Raw genomic sequence first — 19,245 nt, forward strand, 5'->3', positions numbered from 1 at the left:
TTAACAGAACAGGAACCTGGATGCTGGGGTTGATTGCAGAGACCTTGGAAGGTGTTACTTACTCGTTACTTGTTTAGCCTGGTTTCTTACAGAACCCAGTATCACCAGCCCAGGGATGGCATCACCCACAGTGGGCTGGGCCTCCCTGTCAATCACTAATTACGAAAAAACCCTACAGCTACTAGATCTTTTTTTTTTAATTTTAGTTACTGCTGGATTTACAAAGGCTTGCTTGCTTGTCTCCCTTCCTCCTTTCTTTCTTTCTTCTTCCTCTTCTTTTCTTTTTTGGTTTTTCAAGACAGTGTTTCTTTGTATACAGCTCTGGCTGTCCTGGAACTCAGAGATCAGCCTGCTTCTGCCTTTTAGGTTCTGTGATTAAAGGCCTGTACCACTACTGCTCTTTTTTTTTTTTGGTTTTTCGAGACAGGGTTTCTCTGTGGCTTTGGAGCCTGTCCTGGAACTAGCTCTTGTAGACCAGTCTGGCCTCGAACTCTCAGAGATCCGCCTGCCTCTGCCTCCCGAGTGCTGGGATTAAAGGCGTGCGCCACCACCGCCCGGCTATAGATGCATTTCTTAGTTGAGGTTCCCTCCTTTCAGATAACTCTAGCTTATGTTAAGTTGACATGAGACTAGCCAGCACACTCGATCTCCTGCTCTCTCTCTTCCGCCTGTCTGTATTAAATATGAACAGGGCACCTCTGTGTTCACTGTGCCTCCTGTTATTGGTGAACCTATATTCTGTAGTGTGGGCTACAGGGGCCAAACCCTGTCTCTTTCTAGGCCTCGAGGCACTTAGTTCAGTAGTTCATGCACATAGTCTTTTGATTAGCACCCGTAACTTTGGTGTTTAAATTGGAAGAACCAAATCTTTTAGAGATAAATCCCATAACCTCTATCTACTGGGCAGTGCTGCTGTTAGGGACGTGCTTAGATGGCAGGGGTAGTGCTCAGATGGAGAAGTCTTTGCTGACCAAGATTCAGTTCATTGCTCTTTTTGTGAAGTGACATGTCAATAGCTTTTCATGAAATTATGCTTTTATAGTTTTTTATCTTTTTTTGTTTTTGTTTTGTTTGTTTTTTAATGAGAGAGTCTCATTATGTATCCCTAGCTGGCCTCCAACTTAGATAGATCCTTTTGCTTCTGCTTCCTGGGTGCTGGCGTTATAGGTAGGAGTTTCTCCTCTTAGTTTAAAGGTCTTCTAAAAATTGTTTTTAAATAAGGCCTCACTGTGTATCACGGCCTCACTGTGTATCCCTGGCTGGCCTAGAACTCACTATGTAGACTAGGCTGGCATCAACTCAGTGATCTACCTGCCTCTGCCTTGTGATTGTTAGGATTAAAGATGTGTACACCAAGCTTGACTATTTATTTTAGGGCAGCTTTTGATTTATAGCAGAACAGAAATAAGGTACAGAGATGATCTAAATCCCCTTTTCCCTGTCTTCCCACATGTGTAACCTGACTTCTGTCGACATTGCCCACAGGGGTTCACTTGTTTAACTGTTCCTGCGTGGACATTATTGTCATCCAGAGTTTGTAGTATACACTGGGGCTCCCTCTTGTTTCAGTGCTAAATACAGGTTTAGACTGCCATGATCATATAAAATGTGCTGCATTCTACCCATCCCTCCCACCCACTCCTTGTAACCACTGACTATCTTGTGTCCTCATAGTTCTGCCTTCTCTATAATGTCATATGCACCTAGTTAAAACCATAAAACTCATACAGATTGAGTTCCTCTGCTTTATTTAAGCCTTATTTAAGTAACATATTTCATTTGTATATACACATACATAGATATATATGTAGACACACATCTGTGTATGTGTATATGCAAATGAAAAATATATGACTACATATTTGTTTATATATACACAGAGAGAGAGATGGGGGTGGTAATCAAAAAACATCATCTTGAAGATTCTGGATAGATTGTTGTTTATTAGGTTTGATCCCCAGTAGGAAGGCACCTGTATTTTTCCCTTTGTTACTAATTTTTTTGGTGTGAAATTGGACCAGGTAGTATGAATGTAGGTCAACCAAGCTGTAGCCTCACAACTAAAAGTAAGGTTTCCTAGGTCTTGACCAGCTCTTTTGTTGTCAGCCAGTACTTAAAACTAGTTTTGTAGATTGGTGATGATTTGAAATTCCATTTAAAACCAGAATAATAGGTCTTTACCAGTCCTTTTTTTTTCTCCTAAGAGGTAAGTTAGAATCTTACAGTATTTCTAATATACATTATATATGTGTATTTAAAGATGATGGGTAGGTAGTAGCAGCCTCTTTATTAAAGGGAGAGAGGTCAGTGTTTGGAATAGATATGGTGGTGTAGTGTGTGTCGTTCTTCTGATGGCTATAACAATAAGAATCTTACTGCTTTTCATTTTTTTAGCACCAAGCTCTGACTGGGAGTCTCGTGGTGGGGGCTGGCAGTGCCACAGAAGCCGACCCCTTTAAGAGGCAGCAGGTGATGCCATCTACAGGTATGCCCGGTGTGGCCAACAATGCAGTGGTGGTTTAGTTGCCACATGTTTCTAAAGAACTTAATTTCTACTTTTTAAGTTAATTTTTCTTTTGGTTATTATCAGCTAAAATATTTGCATAAGTTTTTATTTGTATTGGAATTAGAAACTTCATTAATTCTGCACATTCCATCTGCTTTCCGAAACTTAAACAGCCGGTATGACTCACTGTTGGAACTGCATAATCACCTTCGGAAGCTATTTTTTAAATTACCGTGCCCCTTTTTCTCCCTCTCCCCAAAATTTTTTCTTAAAGACAGGGTTTCTCAATGTAGCATTGGCTGGCTTAAAATTCATAGAAATCCTCCTGCCCCTGCCTCACCAGCACTGGGATTAATAGTGTGTGCCACCACTGTCTGGCACTTTTTTCTCTTTTTAATGTGAGAGGCACAGGTAGTTCGGAAGGTGACACATAGCTGCCTCTGCCTTGATGCCTGCTTCTTCTGCAGTCCCAGCAGGGGGTCACTGTCAGTAGGTTGTGATTATCACAGACATTCTTCAGTGTATACTTAAAATTTTTATATGTTTGAGTTATTCTGAAAAAAACTAAGACGTAAACACAAAGAGTTACTTTTAAAAAAAGTAACCTTAATAGGTCACTTTCCCAGGCAATGCATCTGAATCTTCCAGTATCTTCACCATGTTTCACTATGTGGATGAATTTTTTTTCTTTCAAAGATACTCTATCATGAGATCTGACTGGCCTGGAACTCTTCATGTAGCTCAGGCTGTCCTTGAACGTGGAGAAAACCTCCCACTTCTGGCATTCCAATGTTGGGTTTACAGGTGTGTGCCACACTACACATGGCTTTGGACAAATGACTTTTTTTTTTTTGGCTTTTTTGAGACACGGTTTCCCTGTATAGCCCTGGCTGTCCTGGAACTCACTTTGTAGACCAGGCTGGCTTTAAACTCAGAGATCTGCCTGCCTTTGCTTACCAAGTGCTGGGATTATTAAGACATGCACCACCACCGCCTGGCAGATGGCTGATTTTTATCACTCTTTGCTAGTCTTCCATGTTTATTACTATACTTTTTTGGTTTTTGTTTTGTTTTGATTTTCTGCCAGAATGAGCAGAGACTTGACGTATAGTCTGAAATGTTCATTTGATATATTTGGTAGCTGATCTGAAGGAGCTGCCAGGTCCAGAAGAGTGATGTGTGGTGCTGCTCTCAGCCTGCCCGCGAGTAGGCATGTCCAGTTTCTGTCTTTCTCTGTCCAGTTTCCTTATTTTGATAAATCTTTTAATGTTTGGTAGTCCTACCTGAGGCTGAAGTCACACCTCTTGTTTGGATGTGGATGTCTGATTCTGAGTAAGGGTGCACAGGAGCTTTTCTTTTATTGCTCATTAACCGTTTGTGAACCTGTCCCTGGCTTGCCATTGATGTTCTCTGTCAATTGTCCTTGTCATTGAAACTTCTCATGTTACTTGTGAGTGCTTTGAGAATGATGAAGTGAGCCTCTGCCAGTCATGTGTTGCTTGTCCTTTGACCTTTGTATGATGCTTTTCTTTGTACTTTCAGATTTTTAATGGAACTGTGTCAGTCTTGTCCCTTATAGCGTAGGAGGGCTTCCCTTTTCAAAGACTATAAAAACATTTACATTTGTTTTTTTTCCTACTATTTCTGTGGTTTTATTTTTACATGAAACGACACCTTTCTTGAAAATGATTCTAGAGCAGTCTAAGAGACCTCGTCTTGAAGTGGGTCATCCAGGGGTAGTTTTCCAGCATCCAGGGGTGAATGCAGGAGTCCCTCTGCAGCAGTTAATGCCGACAGTCCAAGGTAAGACCCAGCAGTAGAGCAGCACTCTTAGTTTGTCATGAGGGAATGCCCAAAACCTAGAGCCCGGCCCACATTGGGACCATGCAGTTAAGGGACTGTACTGGACATAGAATTTCCCATGTGGGGACGTGTTTCTGCATCTCAGTCAATTCAGTATGAGAAAGCCCCTAGCGATAGGTTCTTGCCCTTCTAGTAGGAGTCACGCATCTCCACATTGTACTTCCAAGTGATTTTATCTCTGTGTCCTTATTCCTACTGCTGTCAGGTGCCCTGTGGTTATTGGATGCTCGTTTTGCTTAGTACTAACTTGCAATAGTTGGGTGCATTCTTTCCTTCTTTGTGTGCTCATTCTGACCTTAGGTCTGCTCTAGGACACTACCATTTTGAGTGTTAAAAGTTCTCATGTGAGCAGCAGGATGTCCAGTCTGAGTCCTTGTGAGTCACTTGGTGGAAGCTGCTGTGCACTGAGATTATTGCTTTGGGTTTTTATTTATTTTTTTATTTTGCAGGAGGGATGCCCCCAACTCCTCAGGCTACACAACTCACTGGACAGAAGCAGAGCCAACAGCAGTATGACCCTTCCACAGGGCCTCCTGTGCAGAATGCCGCCAGTTTGCACACCCCACCACCACAGCTCCCTGCAAGGCTGCCCCCAGCCACTGTCCCAGCCACAGCTCTCTCTTCCACCTTACAGTTTTCACAGCAGTCACAGATGGTGGAAACTCCAACTCAGCTCCAAATCTCAGTGAAGACTCCACAGCTGAATGCCCCCATCCCTGCCCCCCTGCCTAGCCAGCTTGCTGCTCCTTCTCCACAGCCTGCCCAGCCGACCCTCCATGTTCCGATGACCGGGAAGGCACAGATGCAGACCTCTCAGCTTTCTTCCCAGACCCAGGTACTCTGTGGACATTGGCTGTTTTGACTAGTGAGGTGCAGAAGAAAAGAGGAAGCGGTCTGCAAAGATGGCCTGCAGTTTAGGTATTTGGTAGTATGGTCTGCACTGAACCAGCACATTCCTTGAAGCAGCTTTACTTGCCTTCCTTAGCACAGTTGGTTATTGTAGCAGTTGCAAATTAATTCTATTTGGCTCTGTATAACAATCGTTAAAGTAATAGAAAATCATTATTATTGTTGCTTTTAGTAGAGGAGCCTCGACCTGTTAAGTCTCATGATATTTGGAGCATGTTGTACTTGTCATCCCATTTGGTCCTCTGGGAAACCTTATGTGGTGATCAATTTTACCAGTTTTAAAAATTGTGGGATTGACCCAAAGAGACATCAATGAAGTGATAATTTAGAGTTGACTCCAGCTTTGTTCAAGGGTGAAGCTATGATCTTCACCATCAGCTAGGCTTCCTCCTTTGAGGCCTCCTTTTCCTTTTTTTTTAATATGATGAATTCCACCAGTGTGATGGCACTGTGCCTGTTCTAGTGTTGAGGATGCCACTTCTCCTCACTGACTTTACACCTATGTGGGTTTGTGAGTGCTTTCTCCCACTCCTGAAGTCCATTGAGACTGTGCAGCATGGCAGGTACACCAGCTTTAGCGCATAGATGGGAGACAGCGAGTACTGGGCCCCTCTGCTGTCACTTCTCTCATTAATAAGGGAGCTTCTCAGAAGAGTTTGAGTTCCAGTTAGGATTTACAGCAAAGGCTTAAAACAGATGGACACAGAAAAGGAAGAACAATCTATACTGACGACCATGTGCTGTGGTGGGAATGTCACTGGTAGTAATTTCTCTATCCAATAACTTTGTGCAGTGGAATTTGCTACTCCCATTTCATGAGAAGTTCAAGCCATAAGGTTAAAAACTTGACATGTTATCATCTTAGTGGCAAGTATCTTGGGTCATTCTAGAGCTTTGAGGCAGGCATGTATGGAAACTTCCCACACACTTGGTTAGGGAAGGAAGGTGATTGCCCCCAGGACCACTAGACTCTGTCCCCATGGCTTTCTCTCTCTTTTTTTCCCCCTCCAAGACAGGGTTTCTCTGTACAACAATCCTGGCTGTACTGGAACTCAACTCAGTAGACCAGGCTGGCCTTGAACTCACCTGCCTCCCTCTCCTAAATGCTGGGATTAAAGGCGCACACCATTACACCAGGCTTTGCTCTCTAGAGAGTGATCGTCCTTCTTTTGCAGCCACAGTCCTCCCTTAGAGCAGCATTGTGGTTTTTACCTTTGTTTCCTGCCTTTGTTGTTAAGTGGATCAGCTAGGACAGCCAGTGCTACACAGAGAAACCCTGTCTGGAAAAAATAACAACAACAAAAGCAAACAAACAAACAAACAAAGGATCAGCTATGGTAAATGGCTTTTAAGAAGCTGTCCGGGGTTGGAGAGATGACTCAGAGGCTAAGAGCACATACTACTACTCTTGCAGAGGGCCTGAGTTCAGTTCCCAACATCCACATTGGGTGATTTATGACCCCTTGTAAGACCAGTCCCAGAGGTTCTGACATCCTCTTGTGACTTCTAAGGGTCTTCCCTATACCCAAGTGTGCATACATACCCACACAGAGACACATACACATGCAAATAATTTAAAATCTTAAAAAAAAAAAGAAACCATAAATCTATAGAAACTCATTACTAGTTAGACCTCGTAACACAGGTCTGTAATTCCAGCTACTTGGGAGGTTGAGGCAGGATGATTGCATGTTCAAGGCTGTCTTGGCCAACTTAGATCCCGTTGCAAAAGTGAAAAGAAAGTTAAGTAGACTTGTCTGAGGCCCACAGATCAATCTTCAGTTTGATGGGAGAGACCCTTGTTTCTGATGAGTTGGGCTGGGATTAGCCCCTGTTTTCTGTAAAGGGCCATAGGAGAATCTTTTGGCTTTGCAGGCCATTCTGCTCTGTCAGTCCCTTAGCTTTGTTCCTGAAAACATAGCTGCAGATAATTTATGAGGTGACTATATTCGAATAAAGCTTTATTTCTTTATGTATGTACCTACTGTGACTTCTGGGCCCCTGAGGTAGACACCTGTGGGAGTCATTGTTAACATTTTAGGATTGTGGGCCTGACTGGCCTTCCTGCCAATCTAGCCTTGCCCTTCACCTCTTTCTAAGTGACCTCCTCTCTGGGCTCCTAGGAGAACTTCACACAGACTTGTTGGGGTTGAGGCCCCTTTCGTGAGAATGGCTTCTGGACAGTACAGAAAGGTTTCCTATCTCTCTAGCCTTCCTGCAATAAAAGACATACTTGGATTTGTTAAAAAGATGCAAGAAGCCAAGCTGGGACTTGGTGGTACTGGCCTATAATCCTGGCACTCCAGAGGTTGAGGCAGGAGAATGGAGAGTTCAAGGACAGCTTAAGCTACAATATTGAGATCTTGTCTCTAAATAGTATACATAAAAATAATAAGCTCATTTGACATTTGAGTGATATTGTTACATGAAAATATAACACAAGGCTCTGGTGAGAGGGCTTCAGAGGATAAGAGCACTGTCTGCTCTTCCAGAGGTCCTGAGTTCAATTCCCAGCAACCACATGGTGGCTCATAACTATCTGTAATGATCATCTGTAATGGTGCCCTCTTCTGGCCCACAGGGTTGCATGCAGGCAGAATATTGCATATATAATAAAAAAATAAATCTTTAAAAAAAGATGTGCCTTCATGATCAAAGCAACTGCCTTTCCTTCCTTATATAATACAAATTTTAGTTCTGCATAAATGAAAAAAATAAAACTTGCCAATCAGATCCAAAATTATTACAAGAAATTAAGAAAACAGCACCACCTTCCAAACATGCAAGGAATAAAACCTGCATATGATGGTGCGTATCTGTAACCCCAGCCCTCAGAAGGCTGAAGCAGGAAGATACTTAGGCTTTATAATCAAGGTTTTGTTTTGTTTTTTGTTTTTTGTTGTTTTTTTTTAAGGGAAAAAAAATTAAATTACCTTTTAAAAGTAAGAGAAAAAACCCGAAGAAGAAGAAAGCTTCCATGAGCTCTGAGATAATATACAATTTATAATGGAGCTTTTGTTAGGTTCTTTGCAGTACAACAATTTATTGGACATCATCTAACCTGTGCTTCCAAGTTGTGGTTTGTGATAGGATTAATTTTGTGTGCATGTGTTGCCATAGAGAGGAAGGCATTGACTGTGCTGGCTTGTGTTGACTGAGTTCTCTGCCGTTTGGGCACTCTGAACCTGTGGAAGCCTTGTCCTGACCCTGGTTCACTTGTCTTCTGCCCACTAGACAGTGGCATCGACCAGGCCCTCCCTGGACTCTGCCCAGCCCTGCCAGCGGTCTCTGCCCACTTCCTCCTCTTCCTCATCCCTTGTACCTGTGAGTGGCTCAGGCCCTGGACCCTCGTCTGCTCGTTCTTCACCAGTGAACAGACCCTCTACTGCTACCAGCAAGGCTCTGTCTCCCATCACTTCCCGGTCTCCAGGGGCAGCAGTGTCAGCTCCCCACAAGCCACAGAGTCCTGCTCAGAATGCAACCTCATCCCAGGATGGTTCTCAGGATAAGCTGGCCGAACAGATAACACTGGTAAGTGTGCCCAGGCAAAGTACAGAGCCTATTTGTTTGGGAGAATCTTCTTGTTTTCTAGGCTAGCCTGGGTTTGGGAGATCTTGCTCCCAGCTTGACTAAGAGAGTAACTGAACAAAATAAAGACTTATGTCATCATACAAAATAGCCAGAATTCATCTTGTATTCTGGTTTGTGATATATATTTCATTATTTAAAGGCTGTGATAGTTTAGAACTGAGTACTTGGTTTATGATCATTAGAAACCAGGACTGGGACTAAATAATGCAGCCTTTTCTGCACAAAGTAGACTCGTGGACGTCTTTGCCTTGTGGTGAAGTTGACCATGGTGGACTGATTTTTGTCCAGTCATGGCTGAAGGTGGGAGTCAGGCAGGAGTGGCAGGAGCCACATCCTCAAGAGGCAATGCCCAGCACGTAGTACTTAGTTCTTTTTGGAGGACTGTTTTGTTCAGTTTTATCAGGAGTTTAAAGAAGCACACATTATATTTGATTGACATAAACTAAGTGCTTCTCTTTGTCTAGTTTGATGTTAGCTCTGTGGCTAGTCTTTATTTATTTATTTATTTTTCTTCTTCCTAGTTGTTGTAAAGCAAATTCCTGGCATTGTTGTTTCCCTTGTACACACTGATTTTTTGGTGTAAACATTGGTCCTTTTGGTTTCATTCTAACTTTTTTCTTCTTTTTCTGGTGGCTCTCGGGGCTTGAACCCAGGGTCTTGGGATGCTAGGTTGTTGCTTTACTACTGAGTTTACATCTGGGCCATTTTATTTTGCTCTTTAGAGACAGCAGGATCACTACTGCTTGGCTTCCTTGATGGTGTCTGAGAGAATCTGACTCTATGGTATTCTTCTAGAGCCACTTAACCTGTGTGAACACTTACCTTGAACGGTGACCTCTTTGAGTCTCTCTCTTTCAGTTCCTGAGCTTGACACAGTAGGGTTTAGCAGAGTACATTTAATTACATGCTGACCCTTACCCCCCACATCCATGTTCCTTACAGGAAAACCAGATCCATCAGCGAATAGCAGATTTAAGGAAGGAAGGCTTGTGGTCCCTAAGGCGGCTGCCAAAGCTTCAAGAAGCTCCACGCCCTAAATCTCATTGGGACTACCTGCTGGAAGAGATGCAGTGGATGGCCACAGACTTTGCCCAGGAGCGGAGGTGGAAGTTGGCTGCTGCTAAGAAGGTAGGTTTGACACATGCTTTGTGCCTTTTGGAGTAGTTGAGATTTAAATTGCTGTGAGCCAGGCACATACCTTAAATGGTGGTGTCACATGACCTTACTCCTAGCACTCAGGAGGCACTGGCTGGTGGGGTAGGGTAGGTAGGCTGAAGAACAGCACAGAATTCATAGGCATTAATTAGTGAGGGGTCAGCTCTGCACATTAAGCCTACATCTACCCTTCCTTCTCACTGGGACAGGGAGAAACAAACACCAGCTTCAAGGAGAGCTTTCAAGGAAGCCATGAGAGTATTGGTGAGACACTAGTGCCTGGTCTCATTGTAGTTGAGTGCTTTTTCTATCTCAGGTGAGGTAGACAGTGATTATTGGTATGTGCTCTGTGTTGAATGAGTTACTTTTTGGAGCTGATACAGGCAAGTACATAGAGTATTTTCATTGGGAACACAGAATGATATCTAAAATTGGCCTGGAGAGATGGTTCAGTGGTTAAGAGCATTTGTTGCTCTTTTAGAGGACTTGGGTTCAGTTCCCAAATCCACATGGGTACCCAAACCATCTATAACTCAAGTTTAAGGGATTCTGACACTTTCCTCTGGCTCTGAGGGTAACAGACACCCACAGGTACACATATATACATTCAGGGAAAACATGCAAGCACATGAAAAAAATTCTTTACAGTAAAATCTTAAGCCAGATATGGTAGGTCACAACCTTAATCCCTGTTTTTGGGAGGCAGAGGCAGGTAGAACTCCGTGACTTCAAAGCCAGCCTGATCTATTTTGTGAGTTTCAGGTCAGCCAGAGCTATATAGTAAAACCTTGTCTCCTAAAATAAATTGAAATCTTCAGATTGAGATGTAGTTCACTTGGCAGAGTGTTTGTCTAACATACCTGAAGTTCTTGGGTTTGATTGCCAGCATTTATAACACAGGTGTGGTGGTATACACTTATAATTTGGAATTCTAAGACTTGGGGGGTGGAGGTAGGAGAATAAGAAGTTCAAAATCATCTTTGGCTCATAGCACATTTGAGACCAATCTGAGACCCTGCGAAAAACAACAACAACAAAAAAGGTATATACATAGACATCTTAACAACAAAAAGGAGCAAGGCGGTGGTGACGTAAGCCTCTAATCTCAGCACCAGGGAGGGAGGCAGAGGCAGGTGGATCTATGTGAGTTCAAGGCCAGCCTGGTCTAAAGAGTGAGTTCCAGGACAGGCTCTGAAACTACAGAGAAACCCTGTCTTGAAAAACCAAAAAAAAAAAAAAAAAAAAGTCAGTTTCAGTGCTAATAACTTGTTGTAATATGAGCAGCGGGGCTGTGTCCCCGGCACCCGGCCGCCCACATGGCTAGCTTATGCCCCGAAATAATTACACGGAAATTGTATTCTTTTTTTTTTTTTTTTTTTTAACTTTTTTTTATTTATTTAACTTTATTATGTTCGTTGGTGTGAAGGTGTCAGATCTCATGGAACTGCATTTTCAGACAGTTGTGAGCTGCCATGTGGGTGCTGGGAATCGAACCCGGGTCCTCTGGAAGAGCAGTCAGTGCTCTTAACCGCTGAGCCATCTCTCCAGCCCCGGAAATTGTATTCTTTTAAACACTTCCTGGCCCATTAGTTCCAGCCTCCTATTGGCTAGCTCTTTCATATTGACCTAACCCATTTCTAATAATCTGTGTAGCCCACGAGGTGGCTTACCGGAGAAGATCTTAACCTGCGGCTGTGTCGGGAGTGAGAATCATGGCGACTCACTCAGCTTCTTTCTCCCAGTATCCTGTTTACTCCACCCACCTAAGGGTTGGCCTATCAAATGGGCCTAGGCAGTTTCTTTATTAATAAGAAATCACTCCCACATCAATAACTCAGGTATACTAAAAGTACTGGTTGCTCTTTCAGAGGACCCTAATTTGATTCCCAGCACCCACCCTCATGGTGGTTCATAACTATTTATAATTTATTTCCAGAGGATCTGATGTTTTCTTGCCTCTTTAGGCACTGCATATATAGGCAAGCAAAATATTCATACACATAAAAATAATTAAAAAAAAATCCTTGCCTATTGGCTATTGTACACCTTTAAGCCCACTACTCAGAAGGCAGATTTGGAGACATTCTTGCCTACAAAGCGAGTTCCAGGACAGAAAGGGCTGTTACACAGAGAAACCATCTCAAAAATCAAAAAGAAAAAAAAAAGAATAAACAATTATTACTTGCTTCAGTAACACATATTATAAAATACAGAGAAGATTATTATGGCCCTGTGCGAGAATGACACTCAGATTCATGAAGTGTCCCATATTTTAGAGCATTAACACTCACATGCACCTACCTACATATGCACACACTTACTCTACTGTTAAAAAAACAAAAACAAAAAACAAAAACCCCCAAAAAACTTGTCAGCAAAACCCTACCTCAAAAATAAGAAAATAAACATTATTTTTGTTTAGGGAAAAATGTGAGTTATCTCAACCCAACAATCTCCATATGTAGGAACATTTAGCTGCATTCATGCAATGAAATACTCAATGGCCCATTAGGCATGTTGTGTATTTGTTGAATGTGAAGATATTAATCACATGAAACAGGGAAAAAAGGTTGTAGTGTCATATAGTAGAAATGTAGTTTCATATGTGAGAAAAATAGATGTAAATAGTAAGATAAAGTTCTAGAAAAGTCAGGTAAAAAAATGACAGCATTTATTTGCTTTTAGCCATGTTTTCATCTAGCAGACCTAAGAGCCTAGGAGGGCACCTATCAGTGAATTATGTGTGGCTTTGTTTTTTGTGGTATGGTTACTCTTTGTGGAACAGGCTGGTCTTGAAATTGTGATCCTCCTGCCTCTGCCTCTGAGTGCTGGGATTAAAGATGTGCTCCACTACTGCTAGGCTAGGCTAGGCTGAGAAGTCTTAATTTTTTTCCCCCCTTATTTCCCTTTTCTCTTGGCATAGCATAGAGCTCTTTTTATTGTCCCCCCCCCAACTCTTTATTTTTTTCATATAGGTGTGCACATTCATGTGGAGGTCAGGGAACAACTTTTGGGAGTTGACTCTTCCATTTCACATGGCTCTTGAGGAACCAATCTCAACTTGTTAAGCTTGGTACCAAGTGTCTCTACTTGCTGACCCATCTTACCAGCCTGAGTACAACAAACTGTTGAACTTTTTTCCCCAGCTTGTCAGAACTGTAGCCCGTCATCACGAGGAAAAGAAACTTGGCGAGGAAAGAGGGCAGAAGGAAGAGCAGAGCAGGCTGAGACGCATCGCTGCCACCACTGCCCGTGAAATAGAATGTTTTTGGTCAAACATTGAACAGGTAAATGCTGGAATTAGTAGGATCTAAAAAGAAAATCAGCTCAGCTTGGGGAGAGGGGCAGTGCAGTAGACAGTTTTTGTGGTTACCTGTCATCTTTGGTTTACTGTCACCAACCAGAAAACGTGTGTCATATCTCTAGAAAGAAGAAAACAGTTTGATTCCTCATGTATGCTTTTGGCTTTAACTTTTATAGTAAAAACAAGAATCCAAAAAAATCAAATGTGTCCAAACTGTGAGGCTGTGTGCCAGGGGACAGAGTCTTAGGAGCTTCAACATTCATGTGTGTGCACCCCGAGACTTTGTGCTCACTTGCCACTCTGTGTTTGTTAGTCTTTTGCAAGGTTTAGCATGATCCTGTTCTCACCACTTTGTTTTGTTTACCTTTGCAGCTGTGGCAGCTTTGAAATGAACATATAGTGAAGGCCTGTCAAGTAGTTGTTGGTGTGCTTTGGCTGTGGAAGGCAGTGTCTCAGGATACCTGCTCCCATCTACACACTTTTTTAAGAACTGAGATTTTTTTACTGCCTAATAGAATTTGAGCAGAATAGACTAGGATACAAAACAAAGAGGAGAGCACCAAACTGAGTTTTTTTCCTTAAGTATTGTGAACGAGTATTGTGTGAGTTTAATGTGCTATGTGCGGAATTGCACAGTTTACGTCCATAATGACTTGCTTATTTACTCATATATATATTTTTTTTACATTTAGGTTGTAGAAATAAAACTACAAGTAGAATTAGAAGAGAAAAGGAAAAAGGCCTTAAATTTACAGAAAGTTTCCAGAAGAGGTATGATATTGAAACTTTTTTATTACATTTATTTATTTAGTGTGGGATTGGGGAAGACACATGTGCACCATGGCATGTGAGACGGTCAGAGATCAACTTTCTAGAGGTGGTTCTCTCCTGTCATGTGGGTCCTAAGGATCAAACTCAGACCATCAGGCTTGGCAGAAAGGGGATTTACTGGTTTGACCTATCTTTCTGGTCCTCCTATAGTTTTAAAATATTTTCAAAGATTTACATATTCATTTTGTATATGTATGAGTGAATGTGTGCCACCACATGCCTATGGAGGTCTAAGTACAATTTGTGAGACTTGGTTTGTTTTTTATCATGAGTTTGGGGGACTGGACTTAGATGATCAGGCTTGATGGTAGGTGTTTTTGCCCTTTGAGCCATCTTGCCAAGCTTTTAAAGCTAGTCTTAATGAATGAATCTCAGATATAGAGATTTCTGAGGTCTAGATAGAACATTTGTAAGGCCTAGCATTTAACTTATAGGATATGTACACATAGGCTTCACATTTTTTTATATTGTGTTCACCTTCCTGGTTTTGGCTAGAGAGTTCATTGGCTAGGAGACCATTTGCATACATTTGTTCTGCTTGTTTTATTTTGTGCACACACATACACACATACACAAAGGAGTGTTGTGGGGAGAGGGTAGGATCTCCCTCTGTTGCCCTTGTGGGCCTGAAATTCAGGAGGAAAGGTTATTCTCTAGCACCCGAGTGCTGGGATGAAAAGGTGTACACCACCAGGCCCAGCAACAGTTTCGTTCTTCATCTCAGCGCCTTTGCTCTTTCCACTATGTGTCAGTAACCCAGAGTTGGTCGACTCTGAATGTTTTCATAATTGAAGTCCTGTTTCTGGACGGTAAAGAGACCAACTGATTTATCTGTCAGGCATAGGGCCCTTTGGGAATTGGGTTAGCCTTTGCACTACTGAGATATTTCTGTATCTCAGTTTTTTTTTTTCCCCCAGTAATTGAATACTTAGGTACATGTGAGACACCAACACGAGTGGCACTTACTGTCTTCTCTAGTCCTTAGGATGTTCCAGGAGCCCTCATACCTTTTATATTTTTGGTGACGGAGCAGACTGAGAGGTGGCCATTACTAAAGTTGTAGAATTGTAAACTGAGAGCTAGACAAAGTGGCACTAATTTGAATCCCAACGCTTAGCAGGTAGAGGTAGGGGTGTGTGAATTTGAAGGCAGCCCGAACTCAGCTAGACCTTGACTCAAAAAAACATTAAAAAAAAAAAAAGGGAGAGAGAGAAGAAAAGAAAGAACCACAAGATGAAAACAGTTGTTCTGGGTTACTAAAAGGAATGGGTTTACTGTGCAGGGGAGGTGGTGGAATTTGTACTCCCTGTCTTTGATTGTTGATAGCCATAGGACTCAGCTCGGATAAGTAGACAGTACTTAGGGAGTTAAAAAGCATCATCTTGCCACAGGTTTGGTGATAATACTATATTTTTTGTGTCTTTAGGGAAAGAGTCCAGATTAAAGATATTTGATACATCACCAGAACATGCTCTGGTAAGTACAGGGTTATTTTTGCTCTCTGACACAAAGTGTGGGCTTGTTATATTTCCTAGAGAAGTTAGTAGGGTATGAAATTAGTCCACTTTGAAAATACAGTGGCATTGGGTGGTGATGGTGCACACCTTTGATTTCAGCACTCAGGAGGCAGAGACAGGCGGATCTCTGTGAGTTTGAAGCCAGCCTGGTCTACAGAGTGAGTTCCAGGACAGAGGCTTCACAGAGAAACTCTGTTTTGAAAAACACAACAACAACAACAACAAAAATATAGTGGCACTTAAAATAGCTGTAGTTTCACTTGGGATATGAATTTGCGAATTTGAGAGGATGAAGTTGTATACAGTAATTAAGGATCTATATCCTCACTCCTTCTCCTTGGTGTTTATGTCATGATTGCCCAGCAAATTCCTTGATGCTGTCCAGTGGACATCTGTTAAATAGACACTTCCACCTTGACATCTTACTCTGTGATATTACATCTCACATTTGTGATTTTTACTCTGTTTCAGGATCTAGGACTATCTGGAAGGAAAAGAAAAGCTAGCACATCTTTGACTGATGATGAAGGTCTGTTCCCTATTCCCCTGATGCTTTAGGACTTGATCTCTAGCAGGATGTGCATTCTGTATTGTCATATTTTCAGCTGTGCTGACTTTGACCATGGTCTTATTATTTTAAATGGGTTAAAAGTTTATTTTTTATTTATCCAGGAGTCTTTGAGTAAAAAGAGTGACCTTTGGTATCTCCAGATGACATATGGAGTGTTTCTGTAGCAATTTGGTGGTGTCTTATTTTGTGATCTCTGGAAACCTAGGTGCATTTGGAGATCCTTAGGGATACACAGAGATGATTCAGGGCCAGGTCTTTTTCTGACCTTAGTACATTAGTGGAGATGTACCTTTTGAAGGAAGACATGCTCACTGCCTACCACAGTCACCAGGCTGGGATATTTAGGAGGAGTACCTGTCATGTTTAAATGTTGGCACTTGGTTCAAGGTAGAACACAGATGTAATAAGTGTGAGTGACTTGAGATCAGCCTGTGTTCATGGCTTCTGACTTGTTTGCAAACAGATAGCCTGGTTCTCAGTTGTAAGAATAGAGGAAGGAAGCAGAAATAAGGTATTAGAGAAAACACATGACCGTGTATGTAGCAGATGCTAGATGAGTGAGGTCCCATTGGTCTCAGGAGCACAATAACTGGCTTGACTGGCAGTGTGTAAACTTCCAGTTTGAGGTTTTAGTATGGGGTTGATTCTTGTTTGGGAGAGTTTGAACAGGTTATTAGTGTGGTAGCTGTCAGGATTGTTTCACACCAGAAGATAAAGAAATGAGTGACAGTGACTCACCAGAAGTAGGAGCTTGGGTTCCATTGCCCTGCTTTGACATAGCAACTTGGTATTCTTCAAAGTGCTCTTGTTTCTCCCATTTGTTCCTCTGTCCTAGTCTTCTGTCTCTTCTTTTAGCTATTTTCCTGGGAGATGGTCCCTCTTTATCTCCTCCCACACAACTCTGACTGTTGGCACTGAAGCTGGAGAAAGGTAGAGGTCAGGAGCAATGCTGGTGCCTCCAGCCAAACAAGGGTCCTCTTGGAAGGATTTAGGCTAAGTACTTGTCTTTCTCTCCTTGACTACCTGCTGATATTGGGAGGCTAGGACACAGTCATCAGTGCAGCTAGCAGTACATGTGATGACTGAGAAAGCATTGAGGAATAGATGTTTTGGGGTGGCATCTAGCCATGTCTAGTGATTTTAGATGATTTTCTTTGTAGACTATAAATGTGACTATCTGGCTGATTTGGAGGCATCCCCTTGTTAGGTAGTGGGTCAGTTTAGGGAATTAGACTCATTAGGAACTGCTTTGCTTGATAGATATCTGACAATGTTGTCACCTTAAATTGTCACAGGCTGTCCTCAGTTGTGATGTCAGCATGGCCAACCACACCTTTTCACTATTCTTTCTCCTAAGCCAGTTCATTTGTTAAGCAAGTTCAGGAGAAGTGGCAGAATGAAATTCCAACATAGGTCTAGCTTGTCTTGTAAGGTTGCAGCAGGCTGTTCATTTCTAGGACTAGCTGTGTCCTGGGCCTGTAGATGTGGTATCTTTTGCCTTGTCAACTTTGGTGAATGGTAGAAGTTTTATAGTGAACAAGTGAGGAATTTGGGGATGGACTACAGATAGTAGACAGAGTATGTGCATGTGTGTGTGTGTGCACATATGCACACGTATTCTGGAAGAGATGGGTCATCTACTAGTGCGGATGAGAAGAAGCCCCTAAAGAACTGCTGCTGAGGACGTTCAGCTCTTCTGGCCAGCCCTCTTACCTCTGAGAATTTAGGGTTGAAAAGTAATAGCTGGTCTCAGTTAATGGCTTTTGAAGCACAGGATTGCTAAGGGAGGGCACACATTTGGTCTGGGTTGTTGCCCTTCTTGTAGTAGGCAGAGATGAGTTCCTAGAAAGCATGCATCCCAGGAAGTATGCATGTAGTTTGTCTGCGGTGGGCTTTGTACTGGGTGGGAACTTTACCAGCATTCTGAGCTAGTGTGAGGTCTATTGCATATTGAAGAAACATGCTGAAGTGAAAGGAAACCATTTCCTGTTTGTTGCTTGTTTAACAGTTGTTTTCTGGAATCAGCCTGAAAATTTTAAGAATTTATATTCAGTTTCTTTAATAACTATAATACAGTTTTGAAGCCTAATAATATTTAGTGTTACTGAAAACTTAAGTAAGGTTTTTTGCATGTCCCTGACCTCTGATGATAACCATTTTAGTGGAAGATGAAGAAGAGACCATTGAAGAGGAGGAAGCACAGGAAGGGCTAGTTGACCACCACACAGAACTTTGTCATCTGGCCAAAGAAGGTAGGCTGTCACTACTTTACTGAAAATACTTTCATTAAATATTAAATAGACACAGGAGCATTTGAAAATAATGTCAGACACAAATGACAGTAGTACATGGGGCATAGTGTAGTTATCATTTTCTTTGGACCGCCAGCGCGCTTCCAAATAGAGACATGGAGACTTACTATTAATTATGAATGCTTGGCCTTAGTTTAGGCTTGTCCCACTAGCTCTTTTAACTTAATTGAACCTGTTTCTATTCATCTGTTTTGCCATTGAACTTTTTACCTTTCTTTCATTCTGTATGTCCTGCTTCTGTTTCTTCAAAGTCTGCCTGGTGCCTGGCATCTCCCTATCATCTTTTTTTCTTTCTTTCCCCAACCTAAGTTCCTCCTCCTTTTTACTCTCCCTGCCTGGAAGTTCCACCTATACCTCCTCCCTCACTATTGGCTGTTCAATTTTTTATTAGACCAATCTTACATAGGCAAGGTAAAACAGCAACACATCTTTACATAGTTAAGTAAATATTCTGCAGCATAAACAAATGCAGCACATCTTTACATAGTTAAACAAATGCAACACATCATTGCATAGTTGAACAAATATTTTGCAATAGCATAGTGCTGCCAAATTCAAGGAAACCTATCTCTGCTGTTGAATTACTTCTGTTCTGGTGATCACAACTGACGTAAGACTTTTTGTGGCTCACTTTCTGAACTCTCCTCTCCCATCTCTGTGAGTCTCCCTAGCCACTGTTGAGACAG

At 42.1% G+C, this 19,245-nt stretch overlaps 1 protein-coding gene and 1 non-coding gene across 8 annotated transcripts in view; both read left to right on the plus strand.

Annotated features, from left to right (window-relative positions):
- Window positions 1–19,245, plus strand: part of Ep400 (E1A binding protein p400) — a 102,988-nt gene that overhangs the window by 19,738 nt on the left and 64,005 nt on the right. For 5 of the 7 annotated variants that reach the window (XM_041648224.1, XM_041648227.1, XM_041648225.1 and 2 more), the window contains 10 exons: window positions 2,395–2,485; window positions 4,202–4,309; window positions 4,819–5,204; window positions 8,513–8,809; window positions 9,812–9,997; window positions 13,171–13,311; window positions 14,021–14,099; window positions 15,586–15,635; window positions 16,148–16,205; window positions 18,410–18,499. In XM_041648224.1, coding sequence (XP_041504158.1) covers window positions 2,395–2,485; window positions 4,202–4,309; window positions 4,819–5,204; window positions 8,513–8,809; window positions 9,812–9,997; window positions 13,171–13,311; window positions 14,021–14,099; window positions 15,586–15,635; window positions 16,148–16,205; window positions 18,410–18,499 — 1,486 coding nt within the window. The remainder of the gene's footprint in view (window positions 1–2,394; window positions 2,486–4,201; window positions 4,310–4,818; window positions 5,205–8,512; window positions 8,810–9,811; window positions 9,998–13,170; window positions 13,312–14,020; window positions 14,100–15,585; window positions 15,636–16,147; window positions 16,206–18,409; window positions 18,500–19,245) is intronic. The other 2 variants (XM_041648226.1, XM_041648229.1) reach the window with 1 other exon arrangement.
- LOC121446666 lies at window positions 12,198–12,299 on the plus strand. Its single transcript, XR_005974099.1, has one exon. It is a non-coding gene; the product is annotated as a U6 spliceosomal RNA (small nuclear RNA).

Source organism: Microtus oregoni, unplaced genomic scaffold, assembly GCF_018167655.1.
Source record: "Microtus oregoni isolate MIOR12 unplaced genomic scaffold, Mior012 000003F_ref0000135, whole genome shotgun sequence".
Classification (NCBI taxonomy): Eukaryota; Metazoa; Chordata; class Mammalia; order Rodentia; family Cricetidae; genus Microtus; species Microtus oregoni.